We start from the raw sequence: 19376 nt of genomic DNA on the forward strand, positions 1-19376 counted from the left end.
TCCCGCCTTCCCCGGCCCCTGGGCGGCTCCTGGCGCTAATCCCGCACACACCTGACCGCCTTAAACCGCTCAGTCCCTGATCGGCTTAGGGCCCAAGACACCGGCCCGCCGGCCCGGGCCCGCCGCAGCCGCCGCCGCCCTTCCCCACGCGGGGCTCCCGGAGAGACACCCCGGGACCCACCGGGAACCACCGGGAACCACCGGGAACCACCGGGAACCACCGGGACACACCGGGACACACCCCGGGAACCACCGGGACCCACCGGGAACCACCGGGACACCCCGGGACCCACCGGGAACCACCGGGACACACCGGGACACACCGGGACACACCGGGACACCCAGGTCAGCCCCAGCCTCCTCCGGGGGAAATTCCGGGTGGATTTTGGGCTCCTCCGGAGTTCCCCCTGGGCTGAGAATGGGGAATTGGGGTTTTTTGGGGGACGGAGAGTTGGGGTTTTTAGGGGAAAAGGGTTGGGACACCCCAGGACACCCCGGGACACCAGGTCAGCCCCAGCCTCCGGGAGAAATTTGGGGTGGCTTTGGGGCTCCTCCGGGGCTGAGAATGGGAATTGGGGTTTTTTGGGTGGGGGAGGGGAATTGGGTTTTTTAGGCAAGGAGTTGGGGTTTTTAGGGGAAAAGGGTTGGGGTTGATTAGGGGAAAAAATTAAGTTCTTGGGAACAAGGGTTGGGTTTCTTTTGGAAAAAGCATTTGGGATATTGGGGAAAGCGTTGGGTTGTTTTTTGGGAAAAGGGGTTGGTTTTTGGGGGAAAGGGTTGGGGGTTTTGGGAAAAAGGAAAAAGGGTTGGGTTTTTTTTTCGAAAAAGAGATGGGATTTTAGAGAAAAAGAGATGGGTTTTTTAGGGGAAAAGGGTTGGGGTTTTGGGGGGAAAAGAGCTGGGGCTTTTTGGAGAAAACCGTTGGATTTTTTTGGGGGGGGGGAGGAGAAAAAGGGTTGGGTGTTTAAGGGAAAAAGAACTGGGTTTTTGGGGTTTTTTTATGAAAAAATTGAGGGGTTTTTTTGGAAAACGAGTCAATTTTTGGGGAAAACCAGTTGAGTTTTTGAAGAAACCTCTTTTCTCCCAACCTCCACCCTCCCGTGCCGTGAAAACACGTCCTTCAGGACCCTGCCTTAAAACCCAGCAGGAAATAACCCCCAATTAATGAATCCATTTTAATTCCTGGGCCTCGGAGGGCGCCGGGATAATCCCGTAATCGGCTCTGTCCTGCCCCAGGGCACCATGGCCCAGGACATGACGGAGAAGGAGCTGCTCAAGATGGAGCTGGACCAGCTGAAGAAGGAGGTGAAGACGAGAGGCAGATGGTGAGAGCCTCGGGGCGTTTCTCTTCCCGAGGAGAGGGAAATGACCCCCCAAAAACCGGGAGTGACCCAGCAAAACCGGCAGGAGCAGCCAGAGCACCCCTGGGTCCTCCAGGAATTGTTCTCCTCTGGTCATGCACCTGGACAGGTGTCCTGGGCACCCAGGGGTCCTTTGGGGCACCCCAGGGGTCATTAGAGGCACCTCAGGGATCCTTTGGGACACCCCAGAGGATTTGCAAACACCCCAGAGGTTATTTAGGACCCCTAGGGATCCTTTGGGGCACCCCAAGGATTCTTTGAGGCACCCCAGGGTTATTTGGGACACCCCAGTGATGTTCTGGGACACCTCAGGGGTTATTTGGGACCTCCAAAGACCCTTTGGGACACCCCAGGGGTTATTTAGGACCCCCAAGGATCATTTGGACACCCCAGGGATGTGGGGTAATTTGGGGCACCCCAGGGGTCATTTGGGACCCCCCAGAGACCCTTTGGGGCACCCCAAGGATTCTTTGAGGTATCCCAGGGTCATTTGGGACACCCCAGGGATCATTTGGGACCCTCAAAGATCCTTTGGGACACTCCAGAGATGTTGTGGGGTAATTTGGGACACCCCAGAGGTTATTTAGGACCCCCAGGGATCCCTTGGGACACTCCAGGGTTATTTGGGACCCTCGGGAACGTTCTAGAACACCCCGGGGTGATTTTGGGATGCTCCAGCCGCACACCCGGCTCTGAGGGCACCGGGAATCTGGGAATTGGGAATTTCTGGACACCAGGAATATGGGCACCAGGAATTTCTGCGAATTAAGACTGTCTGAGCACTGGAAATGTGGACTGGGCATTTCTGGGAATTGGGAATTTCTGGGAACTGGGAATGTGGGCACCAGAAATTTCTGGGAATTTAGAGTGTCTGAGCATTGGGAACTCCCCTGAATCGGGAATTTCTGTGAATTCCTGTGAATTCCTGTGAATTCCTGTGAATTCCTGAATTCCTGTGATTCCTGTGAATTCCTGTGAATTCCTGTAAATTCCTGTGAATTCCTGGGAATTGGCAATGTGGGCACCAGAACTTTCTGGGAATTAAGAGTGTTGAGCATTGGGAACTCCCCCGAATGGGAATTCCTGGGATTTTCTGAGAATTCCTGGGATTTTTCGGGAATTCCTGGGAATTTTCTGGGAATTCCCGGGATTTTCTGGGAATTCCCGGGATTTCTCCCTCCCCCGCAGGTCTCCAAGACGGGCAAGGAGATCAAGGAGTACATCGAGTCCATGGCCGGGGAGGACCCGCTGCTCAAGGGCGTCCCCGAGGACAAAAACCCTTCAAGGAGAAGGGCGGCTGCAGCATCAGCTGACCGCCTCCTGCCCCCGGCAAAACCGGCAAAAAACGGCAAAAAACCACCCCAAAAAACATCAAAATAGAGGAAAAATGGCCCAGCAAAAAACAGCGGATAAAATAGCCTAAAAATCAAAAAAGAGGAAAAAAAACCCCAGCAAAAATCACCCTGAAAACTCAAAAAAAGAGGAAAAATCCCTCAGCAAAAACTGGCAAAAAAAACACACAAAAAAACCTCAAAAAAGAGGAAAAATCGCCCAGCAAAAACAGCGGAAAAAACAGCCTAAAAAGTTAAAAAGAGGAAAAAAAAACCAGAAAAAATCACCCTAAAAACTCAAAAAAGAGGAAAAACACCTCAGGAAAAACCGGCAAAAAACCACCCTAAAAAGTTAAAAAAGAGGAAAAATCCCCAGCAAAAACCAGAAAAAAAAAATATCCTAAAAAAACAAAAAAAAATCAAAAAAGAGGAAAATCCCCCAGAAAAAGAAAAAAAAAAACCCAACAAAAAAAAAAAAAAAAAAAAAAAACCCAACACCCTGAAAAAAATAAAAGAGGAAAAATCCCCCAGCAAAAACCGGCAAAAAACACCCTAAAAATTCAAAAAAGAGGAAAAACCCCCGCAGGAACAATGGAAAAAAAAGCGAAAAAAAACACAAAAAATTAAAAAAAAAAAAAAAAAAAAGAAATCGGTGTCTCCACCCCGCCGAGGTTGGCTTCTTTCTCACGGGTTCAAAAACCACAAAAAGGAAAAAAAAAAAAAAAAAAAAAAAAAAGAAAAAAAAAGGAAAAAACAACAAAAAACCAAAACCAAAACCAACAACGAAAAAAAAACCCCAAAAAACTCCCAACAAAACAAAACAAAAAAATCACCCCAAAATCCTTCCCTCCAGGGTTTTTTTTGGGTTTTTTTTAGGGTAAATTGAAACCCTGGTTGATATAAAAAAACAAACAAAAAAAAAAAAAAAACAAAAATCCCCAAACCCAAGGTACAACTCCAGAATTCAGCGGGGTTTGTTCTTTGGAGCTCTTCAGACACCTGAAAAACTGAGAGGAGACAGAAGGCAGAAAAAAGTGAATTTTTCCTCTAAAAAGTGGTTTTGTCTCAAGTAGGGATAAAAAAAAAAAAGCAGATTTTCCTCAAAAAAAAAGGGATTTTTCTCAAGCAGGGATAAAAAAAAAGTGGATTTTTTTCTCAAAAAAAGTGGATTTTTCTCAAGCAGGGATTAAAAATAAGTGGGTTTTTCCTCAAAAAAAGTGGATTTTTCCTCAAAAAAAAGAGGATTTTTCTCAAGCAGGGATAAAAAGAAAAAGTTAATTTTCTTCAAGCAGAGATAAAATAATTTAATTTTTCCTCAAGCAGGGATAAAAAAAAGTGGATTTTTCCTCAAAATAAGTGGATTCTCTCAAGCAGGGATAAAAAAAAAAATAAAAAAAAAAAAAATTAAATTTTCCTCAAGCAGGGATATTAAAAAAAGTGGATTTTCCTCAAAAATTTGATTTCTCTCAAGCAGGGATAAAAAATTTAAAATTTCCTGAAGCAGGGATTAAAAAAAAAAAAAAGTTAAATTTTCCTCAAGCAGGGATATAAAAAAAGCGGATTTTTCCTCAAAAAAAAAAAATTAAATTCTCCTGAAGCAGGGATAAATAATTTCAATTCCCCTGAAGTCCCGTTCCCCTCCCCATCCCACGAATCATCCCCAAATCGAGGGGATTTTCTTCTTTCTCAGATAATAAATAAAACTGCAGCAGCCCAAAGCCTCTCGTGTCTCTTGTAGGAAATAATCTAAAAAAAGCAGAATTTACAGTTTATTTTTGTTCTTCTTGTCACCGTTGGTGTCCCGAATGTGATCGGTGCTTGATTAATTAATAAATTAAGTATAATAATAGAATATATTATAGTCTATATATGTATAATATAATAATTAGTCACCTTTCAGTGACTTTTATTAAGTTTATAAATTGGGTGTACAGCAGGGCTGAAACCTGCTTTTTGGAGGAGCTTTTTAAGGTTCTGCTGAGGGTTTTTTTTGCTTTTTAATGGAGTCGGTGGATTTCATTTTATTTATTTTATTTTATTTATTTTTTTATTTATTTTAGTTATTTTAGGCGGAGTGATGGAGCTGAATGTGAAACGCTCCGTAATTCATTTGAGGCGCACCCAAAGTGCTGCTCCTCCTTCCCGGTCACCGCTCCGAGACGATTTCAGATTATTTAGGTTAAAAAAAAAAAAAAAAATATATATATATATATATAAAATTAAAATACTCGTATTTCTTGTCACGGCCTTGAGGCGCTGGGCTCCCCGCGGGGCCTGAGCCGCCCCTAATCCGGGCCGACACCGGGCCGTGACCGCAGCGGATTGAGCCGCTAATCGCCGTTAAACGGCTGGAACGTGCGTCACAGCCGCTTAAACCGCCTCCGAGCGGATTCGGGCCGCTGCCGGCCCCAGAGCGGCTTAAAACCGGCCCCAGAGCGGCTTAAACCGGCCCGAGGAGCCCCCGGCGCCGTGAGGGCCCCGGCCGCCATGAGGGCTCCCGGCCGCCATGATGGCTCCGCGCTGCTGAGGGGAAGGGGGGCAAAGAGCGCTCCCAGCCAATAGCCACGCAGGATTGGCAGAGTGACAGCTCGCTCAGCCAATTAGAGGTAGAGAACGGAGAGCGCGCACCGGTTCCTAGAAGAAAACGCATTGTGAAGTAGGAGGCGGTAAAAGACAGAGTACAGCCAATAGAACGCGAGGTTGCGAGAGTGACAGCAGGGTAGCCAATCAGTGGTGGGGAACGGAGAGTTCGACCCCACCCCTCGGGGTCTATGATCGCTGGAGTAGGAGGCGGCGCAAACAGCGCTCTTAGCCAATAAAAGACGAAGTTTTGACAGTGACAGAGCGAACAGCCAATCAGCGATGGGAAACGGAGAGGGCGAGTCTCTCCGGAGGGCTACGGGGCTGCCGGTAGAAGGCGGGCGAGCGCGGGTAGCCAATAGAACGCATGGACGCCAGAGTGACATCACGCTCAGCCAATCATCGGCGGAACACGGAGAGCGCCCTCCGGCTTCCTTCCTCCGCCTTCTCCCTCGCGCTTGCGCCGTGAAGCGCACAAAATGGAGCGCGGCGGCGCCGGTTCGGGCCCGGTGTTCCCGGTGCTGCCCCGCGGCCTCTCGTCCTCGCCAGCTTCTTTCCTTTCCCCTTCCCGGCTCCGGCACGGCGGCGGCGGCGGCGACAGGCAAAAAGAGACGCGAGGTCCCACCGAGATTCGAACTCGGATCGCTGGATTCAGAGTCCAGAGTGCTCACCATTACACCATGGGACCGCTGGGTGTACGGGAGGCGCCGCGCGCCTCCCTATCCCTCCGCCCGCGGGAAATAGTCCCGGCCCCGCGCCCCCAACTCCGGGAATTCCGGGAATTCCGGGAATTTCAGGGTATTCCCGACCCTAAAAACGTCCTTCAGTCCCGGTACCGCCGCCGTTCCGCTCTATGAGACAGCCCCGAGCTCTGCCATGGCACTCTGGTGCCTCCCACTCTGATTTCCTCCTTTTTTTTTTTTTTTTTTTTTTTTTAACTTATTTCTGTATTTATTCCTCTGGAGTTTTCCCCTTATTTCCCCACTTTCTTTTGTTTTCTCTATTTCTCACTTTATTTATTTTCCCCTCCATATTCCATTTATTCATGTTTTCCCTCTGTTCCCTCTTTCTTTTTTGCCCTTTATTCTCCATTCCCCGTTATTTCTCCTTTCGCGCTCTATTCCCCTTATTCCCTATTTTATTTATCTAGTTTTATTTCTTTCCCTTTTTTCTCCCCCTGCTTCTCCTTTATCCATTTCCCCTCGATTTCCCCCCTGTCCCTTTTCCCCTCTCTGTATCTTCATTTATTATTTTCTATTTCTCCTCAACTTTCCCGTTTATTTTTCCTCTGCTCTAGTTCCCCCTGAATTTCTTTATTTCCCCCATTTTCCTCCCTCTATTTCCCTTTATTCTTTTTTCTCCTCTTTTATTTCTTTTCCTTTTTCCTCCCCTTTTTCTTCTTGTTTCCCCTTATTTTTCCTCCCCTCTTCATTTTCCCCCCCAAATTCCTCAATTTCCCTCCTTTTTTTTTTCCCTTTCCCAATCCCACAATCCACACAAACACTTTTAATTTTTTTTTTTTTCTCTGTTTTTTGCTCTTTTTTTTATTTTTCACGGCAAAACAGTGGAAGTAAAATCATTTGTGGCCAACAATAAAAAAAAAAATTAAAAATATTAATGAAAACAAACCCCCTCCTGCCTGGAAAAGGAACAGAACCCGGATCCAATCCCAAATCCGGGAAAGGGAAGGAATTGGATCAGGAGAGGGAGGAAAAAAAAAAAAAGGTAAAAACAACTCAAAGAAAGGCAAAACATCGCAAAAATCACAATTTTTTAAACCTAAAGAGCCTGAGATTTCCTGGGAAAAGCAGCACTTTGGATGCTCCCAAAATTCTGCTCCATCCCCCTTCTGCTGCCATCACCCTAAATAAAAACCCCAAATCCATTGGAAAAATAGGGAAAAAACCCCCAAATTTTCCCCTGGGATTCCCTCAGCCCTGCGGAGTGAAGGAGGAAACAGCCAAGGAAAACCAAAATAAAATTGAATTAAAATAAAAAAAGGGAAAAAAAAATCCAGCGTTAAAAATCAAAATAAAAAAAAAGATAAAAAATGAAAATTAAAAAGAAAATGGGTCCCAGTGTGGGCCTGGAGAGGGCTGGAGCTTCCAAGGACTCCAAAATTACTTTCTCAAGGGAAAGCAATCCCATCAATCCTATTCTTTTATTTTTTAAAATTTATTTTTTAAATCCTATTTTTTATTAAAGAACGTTTTTCTTGGAAAAAAAAATTGTAATTTTTTATAATATTTTTTCCTATTTTTTCCCTCATTTTTTTCTTTTTTCTTTTTTCTTTTTTCTTTTCCTTTTTAAAAAAACCCTTTTAAAAAAAACTTCTTTTTTTTTTGTTTTAATTTTTTTGTTTCGTTTTGTTTTAAATTTAATTTTCTTTTTCTCCCTAAAAAACACTACACCCGGGAGTCACCCCTCCCTAGAGTCACCTATGGCTAAGAGGTAGATTGAAAAAAAATAAAAATAAAAATAAAAATAAAAATAAAAATAAAAATAAAAATAAAAATAAATAAAAATAAAAGTCAACCTGGGATTTGTTCTGGATGAAGATTCCCGGGATCATTCCCAGGATTTCCCGTGGGCTCTGCTCCTTCTGGACTCTCAGAATCATCTCCCGGATTTTTGGGATTTAATCATCCCAGTTTATTGCTGGAACAATGAGGTCGTGGTTTAAGGCTGAATTATTCCTGGAATTCCAAGGAATTCTCCATCCCGAGGTGAAGCCGACGGAATTCGGGGCCAATCGCGGATTTTTCAGGATGAATTCCCACCATGGTTCCAGTTGATCCCGTGAATTTCCTGGGATTTAATCCATCCCAAGAGGCGTCTCTGGCACAGGTTAAGGCCGAGTTATTCCTGGAATTCCATGGAATTTTGGATCCCGAGGTGAAGCCGACAGAATTCGGTGCCAATCGCGGATTTTTCAGGATGAATTCCTGCCCTGGTTCCAGTTGATGCCATGGATTTCCCGGGATTTAATTCATCCCAGTTTATTGCTGGAACAATGAGGTCGTGGTTTAAGGCTGAATTATTCCTGGAATTCCATGGAATTTTGGATCCCGAGGTGAAGCCGACGGAATTTGGTGCCAATCGCGGATTTTTAACGATGAATTCCCGCCCACAGTTGATCCTGAGGATTTCCCGGGATTTAATCCATCCCAAGAGGCGTCTCTGGCACAGGTTAAGGTCGGATTTCCTCCTGGAATTCCATGGAATTTTGGATCCCGAGGTGAAGCCGACGGGAATTCGGCACCAATCGCGGATTTTAAAGATAAATCCCGCCCACAGTTGATCCCAAGGATTTAATGGCCTTATCATCCCAAGAGGCGTCTCTGGCACATTTTACCCCCAAAAAATGGGATTTCATCCCCCCAAAATCGGGATTTCACCCCAACTATTGGATTTCACTCCAAAAATTGGGATTTTGCTAAGGAAAAAAAAGGGATTTACTATGAAAAAATGGGATTTCACCCCAAAAATCTTGGGATTTCCCCAAGGACGATGACCCTGTGGAGGTTTGGGTTTCCCTGTCCGTGTCTGGCTCAGGAATTCTCTCTCCCTTTTCTCTGGCGTTTGTAGGGAATAAAAATTGGTCCCACTTAAGAGGGAATTCATTAATTAATGTCTCTCTTTCTCCCCTCCGTTTTTAAAAATTAATTTTAATATTTTAACCTTTTTTTTCCTTTTTAATAAAATTTCTTTTCCTTTTTTTCAGAATTTTTTATCCTTATTTTAAAATAACTTTTTTCCTTTTTTTTTTAAATTATTTGTTCCTTTTTTTTTTTTAAGGCTTATTTTTTCCTTTGTAAAATTCTTTTTTTCCCCTCTCTAAAAAATTAATTTCCCTTTTCTTAAAAATCACTTTGCCTCTTTTAATTTATTTCTAATTAACATTTTTGTACCTTTTTTTTTTAAATTAATTTCTTCCTTGAATTAATTTTTTTTCCCCCTTGATAAAACAGAGGGAAAAAATAAACTCTTAAAATAATTTTTTCAGGTTTTTTTTGTTTTTAATTTTTTTTTAATTATAAATTTCACAGCACCATAGTGGAGAAGATGGATCGACTTCTCCCTGGATAATTTTTTTAATCAAATATATTAAAAAAAAATCTCTTTATGGCTTTTGAGAGTGTGAATTTTTTTTTTTATCCATTTTGCATAGAAAACTCTGCCCAGGAGTGAAAAAAAATCCCCCAAAAAATCCCTGGATTGGTTGGATCCCATTGGGCTGGGGACACCGAGGGACATCAGGGGAATTCCAAAAAAAGTGTTGGAAAATTTCCCTAAAAATGTCGGGAAAAATCCCTTTAAAAATGTCCAAAAGTTACCAAAAAAATGTGGGAAAATGACCTAAAAAATACGGGGAAATTCCCTTAAAAATGTCCAAAAGTTACGAAAAAAAATGTGGGAAAGTTCCCTTTAAAATGTCCAAAAATACCTAAAATGTGGGGGAAATACCAAAAAAAAAAAAAAAAAGTGGGGAATTCCCCTAAAAATGTGGCAAAATTCCTTAAAAATGTAGGGAAAATTCCTAAAAAAATATTTGGGAAAATTCTTCCCAAAATTTAAAAAAAAAATACCTAAAAAAAAAAAAAAAAATCGAAAAAGTTCACGGAAAAATGTCGAATTCTCCATTCCTGAATTCCTGGAGTTCAGCCCCGATGGGATCCATCCCCCCAAATTCCAAATCCACAGAAAATTCCCAAGTTTCCCCCCAAAATTCCCAAATTCCCCTGGGAATTCCAAATTCCACAGAGAATCCCAAATCCCGAGTTCAGATCCCAAAGAATTTCAAAATCTCACCTTTATTCAAATATTCGGAAAAAATTTTTGGAATTCTGCTGTTAAATTCCGCTTTTTTATTCCAAATATTGTGGAAAAATCCGGAATTTTTGCTGCAAATCCACTGTTTTTTTTCTTTTCTTTTCTTTTTTTTTTTTTTTCTCTTCGCTTCTTTATTCGGAAAAATAAAAATAGAATAAATAATAAAAATAAAATAAAATAAAATATAAATAAAATAAAATAAAATAAAAAATAAAATAAAGTTAAAAAACAAATAGAATAAAGGAAAAAATAAAAATAAAATAAAATAACAAAATAAAATAGAATAAAGGAAATAAAAATAAAAAAATAAATATAAATAAAATAAAGTAAAATAAAATAAATAAAATAATAAAATAAATAGACTAGAACAGAACAGAATAAAATAAAATAAAATAAAATAAATAAATAGAATAAAGTAAAATAAAAATAAAATAAAATAAAATAAAAAATAAATAAAATAAAAAATAAATAAATAAATAAAAGAAATAAAAGAAATAAAATAAATAGAATAGAACAGAATAAAATAAAATAAAATAGAAATAAAGTAAAATAAAATAAAATATAATAAATAAATAAAATAAAGTAAAATAAAATAAAGTAAAATAAAAAATATAAAATAAATAGAATAGAATAGAATAGAATAGAATAGAAGAGAATAGAATAGAATAGAATAGAATAGAATAGAATAAAATAAAAATCAGGACTAAATCCAGCTGGAAATTCCTCTCAGCCAAAACCCCCGCCTTAATGAGCCGGAAAACAAACCAAAATTAAAATAATACAAACACAAAAAGGAAATAAAAGGGGAATTATTTCACCGAGAGAGCAAAAACCATCGTAAAGATCAATGGGGATCCACGAAATAATTCTATGTATTTTTGTTTTCTCTGGGAATGGGATTTTTAATGGCGAATTTCCACCCCGGGGGGGGGACAGGGGTTAATTAGCGGTTAATTAGCGGTTAATTAGCGGTTAATTAGCGGGTTAATGGCGTTAATCACCGCCTCGATCGATAAGCGCCGTTTCCAGGGAGGTTTGGGGTTGATCCCAGCTGCTTTTGGGGGGGAAAAAATCAAATTATTTTGGGGAAAGTCACTTTTTTAGGGGAAAAAAAATCCCTTTTTTGGGAAAAAATCAGTGTGCTATTTTGGGGGAAAATCACCCTTTTGGGAGAAAAAATTGCTTTTTTGGGGAAAAAATTCCCTTTTTAGGGAAAAACCCCCGCCTTTTTAGGGAAAAAAAATTCCTTTTTTAAGGGAAAAGAATCCTCTTTTTTTGGAGAAAAAGTGTTATTTTGGGGGGGTAAAATCCCCCTTTTTGGGAAAAAAAATCGCTTTTTTTTGGGAAAAAAATGACCTTCTCTAGGGGAAAAAAATGTCTTATTTTGGGGAAAAAATATCCTTGTTTTGGGGAAAAAATCCTTTTTTTAATGGAAACCTCCGTTTTAGGAAAAAAAAAATCCTTTTAGGGAAAATCCCCCCCCCTTTAAGAAAAAATCCCCTTTTAGGGGAAAAAATCCCCTTTTTAGGGAAAAAAATGCTTTTAGGGAAAAAAAAATCCCTTTTTAGGGACACCCTTCCCCTTTTGGGAAAAAATGCGGTTTTTTAGTGGAAAAAAACCCCCCTTTTTAGGGGGAAAAGCCCCTTTTTTTGGGAAATAAAATCCCCAGAGTGCAAATTGGGAATCCAAAATGGGATTGGAATCAAAAATGAGGATTTGGGATTCCAGATTGAGATTTGGGAATCCCAAAAGGAGATTTGGGAATAAAAACCCAAGGATTTGGGGACCCAAAATGAGATTTGGGAATCAAAACCAAAGATTTGGGATCCCAAAAGAGAGATTTGGGAATTCCATCCCAAATTGGGAATCTCATCCCAGGATCTGGGACCCAAACTGAGATTGAGGAATCAAAAACGAGGATTTGGGAATCTCATCCCAAGATTTGGGAATTCCAAATAGATTTGGGAATCAAAAAACGAGAATTTGGGAATCCCATCCCAGGATTTGGTAATTCCAGAATGAGATTTGGGAATCCCAAAGGAGATTGGGAATTCCAAAACGAGAAATTGGGAATCCCAAAATGAAATTGGGAATCTCATCCCAAAATTTGGGAATCCTGATTTAACACCGATCAAACAACAAAACCTCAAAGATTTCACCTCAAAAAAAAAAAAAAAAAAAAGGATTTTCCATGGAAAAACCCGGGAATTCCGGGTGGGTTTTTATTCCATGCACTCAAGACTGAAACGGCCCATGAATTAATTACCCGTGCGTAATTAAGGGCCAGGGTTTAATTACATAAAGTCAAATTTCCGAGGGATTTCCCGGGAATTGGCCCATTCCCTCCGGGGATCGGGATAAAAGCGGCCCGGACGTTCCGGGATCCAGAACCGCCGCGGCCCCGCGGGAGAGGTGACATTCGGGGATGGGAATTTTGGGGGGAAATGGGAAATTTTTTTTGGGAAAAAATGGGAATTTTTTTGGGGGGAAATGGGAATTTCAGAGGAAAAAATGGGAATTTTGAGGGGGGGGAATGGGAATTTCAGGGGGAAAATGGGAAATTTTTTTTGGGAAAAATGGAATTTCAAGGGAAAAAATGGGGAAAAATTGGGGGGAAAATGGAATTTTTGGGGAAAATGGAAATTTTTTGGGGGGGAAATGGGAATTCAGAGGAAAAAAAATGGGAAAAATTGGGAGGAAATGGGGATTTTTTTGGGAAAATGGGAATTCAAGGGAAAAAAAATGGGAATTTTCGCTCTCTCATGGGGTTTGGGAGGGGAAAAAATAAGAATTTTAGGGGGAAAAAAAAGAGAATTTCAAGGGGAAAATGGGAATTTCGGGGGGAAAACGGGAATTTGGAGGGGGAAATGGGGATTTCAGGGGAAAATGGGAATCTGGGGGGAAAAAAAAAGGGAATTCTGTCCCTCTTCATGGGGTTTGGGAGGGGAAAAATGGGAAATTTCTAAGGAAAAATGGGGAATTTCAAAGGGAAAAATGGGGAATTTCAAAGGGAAAAATGGGAAATTTCAAAGGGAAAAACGGGGAATTTCAAGAGAAAAATGGGAATTTCAAAGGGAAAAATGGGGAATTTCAAAGGGAAAAACGGGGAATTTCAGAGAAAAATGGGGAATTTCAAAGGGAAAATGGGAAATTTCAAAGGGAAAAATGGGGAATTTCAAAGGGAAAAATGGGGAATTTAAAGGGGAAAAATGGGAAATTTGAAGGGGAAAAATGGGGAATTTGAAGTGAAAAAAATGGGGAATTTAAAGGGAAAAATGGGGAATTTAAAGGGAAAAATGGCGAATTTGAAGGGAAAAATGGGAATTTTTAAGGGGAAAAAATGGGAATTTTTAAGGGGAAAAATGGGAATTTTTAAGGGGAAAAATGGGAATTCAAAGGGAAAAATGGGGAATTTCAAAGGGAAAAATGGGAAATTCAGGAAAAGAAACGGGAATTTCAGGGAAAACCGGGAATCCTGGGGATTGTATTTTTGGGAAGTCTGTGGTGGAGGTGACAGCCCGCCCTCGGGGCGGTGTCGCAGAGCCTGTCCCCTGTCGCGATTGTGGCGATGTCCGAGGGAAGGAGCCGGGATGTCCCTGAGGCGCTGCTGCTGCTGCTGGCCGCGCGGGCGCCGCGAGCGCCGAGGACAGCGCCCGGGGGAGCCTCAACGTCCCGAGATTCCCAAATAATCCGGATATCCCAGATATCCCAGATATTCCCAAATAATCCGGATATCCCAGATATTCCCAGATATCCCAGAGATTCCCAAATAATCGGATACCAGATATTCCATGGTATTTTTGGGAGCCTTTCCCCCAGGGTGAGATATCCCAAATATCCCAATTATCCCCAATATCCCAAATTCCCCAATATCCCAAATATCCCAGATATTCCAGATATCCCAGATATCCCAAATATTCCAAATATCCCCAAAAATCCAGATATCCCCAAATAATCCAAATATTCCAAGGAGGTTTTGGGAGCCTTTCTCCCAGGGTGAGATATCCCCAATAGCCCAAATATCCCAGATATTCCAAAATAATCCCAAATATCCTAAATATTCCAGGGTATTTTGGGAGCCCTTTTCCCCGGGGTGAGATATCCCAAATAATCCCAAACATCCCAGATATTCCAAATATTCCAGATACTCCCAAATATCCCAAATATTGCAAATATTCCAGAGTGTTTTGGGAGCCTTTTTCCCGGGGTGAGATATCCCAAATATTCCCAATATCCAAATAATCCCAGATATTCCGGGTTTTTTTGGGAGCCTTTTCCGGCCCCTACAGGGAGAGGATTCCATGAATTTGGGGAGAATTCCATAGATTCTGGGTGGATTCCATGGATTTGGGGAGAATTCCATGGATTTGGGGAGTGGATTCCACAGGATCAGCCCTCCCCAGATCCATTTTCCCGTATCCTGTTCCTCCCCGTTTTCCCGGTGTTATTCCCGCTGCTGTTCCCAGTATTTTCCCCATTTTCCCTGCTGTTGTTCCCGTTGTTGTTCCCGGTATCCCAGCCTGGACATTCTGGTGTTTTTCCTGTTGTTCCCGGTGTTTCCTGTATTCCCAGGGTTTTCCCTGTTATTCCCGTTGTTGATCCCAGTGTTGATCCCGGTGCTGTCGTTGTTCCCATTGTATTCCTGTTGTTGATCCCATTGTTGTCACTGGTGTCATTCCCACTGTCGTCCCAGTGGTTGTCCCAGTATTCCTGGTGCCATTCCCGCTGTCGATCCGGTGTTGTTCCTGTTGTTGATCCCGTTATTCCCCGTGTTGTTCCTGGTGTCATTCCCACTGTTGATCCCGCTGTTGTCCCCGGTGTCCCAGCCGGGCGGTCCCGGTGGTGGTGTTGTTGTTCCCGGTGCCATTCCTGGTGTTGTTCCCATTATTCCTGCTATGATCCCGGTGTTGTCATTCCTGTCATTCCATTGTTGATCCCGGTGTCGTTATTCCTGTTGCTGTTCCTGGTGTCATTATTCCCGTTGTTGATCCCGGTGTCGGTGTCATTCCCGGTGTCATTCCCAGTGTCACTATTCCCGGTGTCATTCCTGGTGTCATTCCCAGCCTGCGGTTGCCGGTGTCACTATTCCCGGTGTCACTATTCCCATTGTCATTCCCGTTGTCACTATTCCCATTGGTGTCATTCCCGTGTCATTCCCGGTGTCATTCCCAGTGTCATTCCCGGTGTCATTCCCGCTGTAATTTCCGCTGTCATTCCCGGTGTCATTCCCAGCCCGCGGTGCGTTGTCACTGTTCCCGGTGTCATTCCCGCTGTCATTCCGTTGGTGTCATTCCCGGTGTCACTATTCCCGGTTGTCACTATTCCCGGTGTCATTCCCAGTGTCGTTATTCGGTGTCATTCCCAGCCCCGCGGTGCCGGTGTCAGTGTTCCGTTGGTGTCATTCCCGGTGTCATTCCCGGTGTCACCATTCCCGGTGTCATTCCCGGTGTCATTATTCCCGGTGTCATTCCCAGCCCCGTGGTGCGGTGTCACTATTCCCGTTGGTGTCATTCCCGTTGGTGTCATTCCCAGCCCCGCGGTGCCGGTGTCCCATTCCGGTGTCATTCCCGGGTCACTGTTCCCAGTGTCATCATTCCCGGTGTCATTCCCAGCCCCGCGGTGCCGGTGTCACCATTCCCGGTGTCATTCCTGGTGTCACTATTCCGGTGTCATTCCCAGCCCGCGGTGCCGGTGTCAGTATTCCCATTGTCACTATTCCGGTGTCATTCTCGGTGTCAGTGTTCCCGTTGGTGTCATTCCCGGTGTCACTGTTCCCAGTGTCACTATTCCCGGTGTCACTATTCCCAGCCCCGCGGTGCCGGTGTCACTGTTCCCGGTGTCAGTATTCCCGTTGGTGTCATTCCAGCCCCGGTGCCGGTCCCGCTGCGGCGCCGTTACGCGGAGGCGACGCTGGCCAGTGACTACAGCCGCACCATGGACAGCGTGCTCAAGAAGAACTTCGTGGAGTGGCTCCTGGCCAGGAGGGAGAAGAAAAGCCAGTGAGGGCCCATCCCTGAATTCCCAAATCCTGAATCCCAAAAACCCCAAACCCTGAATCCCCAAACCCCAGATCCCTGAATTCCTCAACCCTGAATCCCCAAATCCCCGAATTCCTCAATCCCTGAATCCCTCAATCCATCCCTGAATACCCAAATCCCCGAATTCCAATCCCAGAATTCCAATCCCGGAATTCTCAATCCCTGTATCCCTGTATCCCCAATCCCTGTATCCCCCAATCTCCAAATTTCTAAAGTCCTGAATTTCTAATTCCCAAGTCTCCAAATTTCCCAGTTCCCAATCCCTGAACTCTCCAAATCTCTAAATTCCCAAAATTCCCTAATTCATGAATCCCCAATCCCAAATTTCTCAAGTCCAAAACTCCCCTAATTTTTTAATTCTCAAATTCCCAAATTCTGAATTCCTGAATCCCCAAATCCCTGAATTCCCAAATCCCCAAATTCCAAATTTCCCAAACTCTCAAATCCCCAAACCCCAAACAATTCCCAAATCCCCCAATTCCCATCAGTGTTTTCCCATGGGAAAACTTTGGGATTTTCCCTTTTTTTTACCCCAAAAATCCCGGAATTTTTCCCTTCCCTCCAAAATCCCCGAGAGATGGAGCTCAGGATTTCTGGAAAAAGCGAAATCCTGGCACTTCTTGTGGGATTTTTAGGGAATTTATTGAGAGGTTTTTGGGAATTTTTAGGGATTTTTTTAAAGTCATTTTAGGGTTTTTTTGGGGGGAAATTTTAGGGCATTTTCAAGGAATATTTTTGGAATTTTTAGGGATTTTTAGGGATTTTAAGGGAATTTTTAATGGGATTTAAAGGAATTTTTAGGGAATTTTTGGGAGGGGTTTTTAGGGATTTTTTTCCCGTTTTTTCCCTTCCCAGGGACATCGAGGGACCCTTCAAGAGAGAAGCCGAAGCTCCAAACGCTTCAGAAGGACAAAAAAATTGGGATTTGGGAACTTCAGGAGCCAAAAATCTCCTGGGCGGGTTTGGAAAAACAGAGAAAACACGAGGTGAGGGAAAAATGGGATATTCTTGGGATTTTTATGGAATTTGGGGGGTTTATGGAATTTTGGGATATTTGGGGGGTTTTTTAAGAGAATTTGGGATTTTTTTAATGGATTTGGGGGGAATATTTTTTTTATTATTTTTACAGAATTTGAGGGGATTTTTGGGGCTTTTTAATGGATTTTGGGTTTTTTTAAACAGAATTTGGGAGATTTGTTGGATTTTAGGGAATTTGGGAGGTTTTTTTTTACAGGATTTGGGGGAGGTTTTGGATTTTCAAATGGAAAATAAATGATATTTCTACTGTTTTTTACAGGATTTGGGAAATTGTTGGGTTTTTTACAGAATTTTGCGGATTTTTTGATTTTTTTAATGTAATTTGTGGAGGTTTTGGGGTATTTTAAGGGAATTTGGGGGGATTTGGGTTTTCAAATGAAATTTGGGGATATTTTTGGTGTTTTTTTACAGGATTTGGGGTTTTTTTGCAGTTTTCTTTAAAGGAATCTGGGGAAATTTGTTATTTTTCGCAGCTTTTCCCCAAAATTCCCTCTGAATTCGGGACTGGGAGAAGGGGATGGTAAAAGCAGGATTTATTTTCCTTGAAATCTGTTTTTACAGAATTTTTAAAAATTTCTTTGTCCCCTTTTAACTCTGTTTTACAGAATTATTTTTAATTTTTTCCCCTTTAACTGTATTTTATTTTATTTTTATTTATTTTATTATTTCCCCCTTTAACTCTGTTTTACAGAATTATTTTGAATTTTCCCCTTTAACTATTTTAAATTTATTTTATTTTAATTTTCCCCCTTTATCTCTCTTTTTACAGATTTTTTTCCCTTTTAACTCTGTTTTTCCAGATTTTTTAAAATTTTTTCCCCTTAAACTCCATTTGTACACAATTATTTTGAATTTTTCCCCTTTAACTATTTTTAATTTTTTAATTTTTCCCCCTTTAACTCTCTTTTCACAGGTTTTTTCCCTTTTAACTCTGTTTTTTCCAGATTTTTTTCCCTAACTCTGTTTTTAATTTAAATTAAATTAAATTAAATTAAATTAATTTTTTTTTTTGCAGTTTTCCAGCTCTGGAAGGCTCCGAGGGCCTGAGGGAATTTTTGGAGCAGGAATTCCTGCTGTGGCTGGTGTCGGGGGAGCTCTGCAGGGCCACGTGAGTTCCCCAAATCCCCCAAATTCCCTTTATTCCCACAAATGTAAGGATTTTCCAAAATTATTTCAGGTAATTCTCACCAAAAAAAAAAAAAAAGGCAAATTTTCATCCATTTTTTCCTTTTTTTTAACTGGAAAAATTGACAATTTCTGGGATGAAACAGAGACAAAAATCTCTGGGAAAAGCTGCAGGGGAAAACTGGAAATGGGGAAAGGAAAAAGGGATAAAAATTAAAATAAAATAAAGAGGGATGAAAGAAAACAAAAAGGGTAAAAATAAAAAAAAATAAAACGGGATAAAAATAAAGAAACAAAAAGGGATAAAAGTAAAACAAGAGGGATAAGAAGAAAATTTTTTAAAAAGTGAGAAAATTAAAATAAAAATGGATAAAAATAAATAAAAAGAGATGAAATGGATAAAAATATTTTGATTTTTTTTTTTTAATTCCCAGGACCACGTAACTCCAGGATTTTCCATGGAATTCCCTCTTCATCCCCGAGGAGGAGGAGAAGGATTTTATTTTTTTTTTTTTTGGCCTGAAATAATAAAATAATAATTTAAAAAGAGGATTTTTTTTTTCCAAGCTGATAAAAAAAAAAGATTTGGGTGAAGTTGATGTGGGGAAGGGTTTGAAATAATTCCTAAATAAAGGTGCTGGGAAATGCTGGACTGGCTTGGAAAGGATCTTAAATAAATAAACCCGTTTAATTTAAGTTGAAATAAGATTTGGGTGAAGGTGATGCGGGGAAGGTTTGAAATATTCCTAAAAAATTTGGTGGGAATTCCCAAAATCCTTTTTTGGTCCCACAATCCTTCCCTGGCTCCAAAAAAAACCTTCCCTGGTCCCCAAAAAAACCATCTGTCCCAAAAAAACATTCTCAGGTCCCCAAAAAACATTCTCTGTCCCCAAAAACCTTCTCTAATGCCACAAAACCTTCCCTGGTCCCAAAAAAAACCTTCCCTGGTCCCAAAATCTTTTCTGTTCTCAAAAACCCTTCTCGGTCCCCACAAATCCTTCTCTGATCCCAAAAAAACCCTCTCTGATCCCAAAAATCTCTCTGGTGCCAAGAAACTCTGATCCATAAAA

The 19376-nt window shown here is 41.7% G+C and overlaps 2 protein-coding genes and 1 non-coding gene across 3 annotated transcripts; 2 read left to right on the plus strand and 1 right to left on the minus strand.

The window, feature by feature from the left end:
- The first annotated feature begins 1238 nt into the window (after positions 1–1238).
- Positions 1239–2674, plus strand: GNGT2 (G protein subunit gamma transducin 2). The gene is given in 4 exon segments (XM_066340357.1): positions 1239–1309; positions 1312–1325; positions 2550–2634; positions 2637–2674. Coding segments are annotated over 4 exon segments (204 nt in total). The 5' UTR covers positions 1239–1242.
- Positions 2675–5888: 3214 nt separating this feature from the next.
- Positions 5889–5960, minus strand: TRNAQ-CUG (transfer RNA glutamine (anticodon CUG)). Its single transcript has one exon. It is a non-coding gene; the product is annotated as a tRNA-Gln (tRNA).
- A 7713-nt stretch (positions 5961–13673) lies between these two features.
- On the plus strand, positions 13674–18910 carry GIP (gastric inhibitory polypeptide). Its single transcript, XM_066340359.1, has 5 exons — positions 13674–13899; positions 15972–16104; positions 16999–17129; positions 18197–18289; positions 18741–18910. The coding sequence occupies exons 1-4, from the start codon at positions 13674–13676 to the stop codon at positions 18226–18228; spliced, it is 522 nt and encodes a 173-aa protein (XP_066196456.1). The 3' UTR covers positions 18229–18289; positions 18741–18910.
- Positions 18911–19376: the final 466 nt, after the last annotated feature.

This window comes from Sylvia atricapilla, unplaced genomic scaffold (genome assembly GCF_009819655.1).
Source record: "Sylvia atricapilla isolate bSylAtr1 unplaced genomic scaffold, bSylAtr1.pri scaffold_69_arrow_ctg1, whole genome shotgun sequence".
In the NCBI taxonomy this organism is placed as follows: Eukaryota; Metazoa; Chordata; class Aves; order Passeriformes; family Sylviidae; genus Sylvia; species Sylvia atricapilla.

Excerpts from the sequence above, each read along its gene's own strand:
- GIP (XM_066340359.1), top strand. The coding sequence starts at position 13,674 with ATGTCCGAGGGAAGGAGCCGGGATGTCCCTGAGGCGCTGCTGCTGCTG. Across the intron at positions 16,105-16,998 it reads AGGAGGGAGAAGAAAAGCCA|GGACATCGAGGGACCCTTCA; the intron begins GTGAGGGCCCAT and ends TTCCCTTCCCAG. Across the intron at positions 17,130-18,196 it reads AAAAACAGAGAAAACACGAG|TTTTCCAGCTCTGGAAGGCT; the intron begins GTGAGGGAAAAA and ends TTTTTTTTGCAG.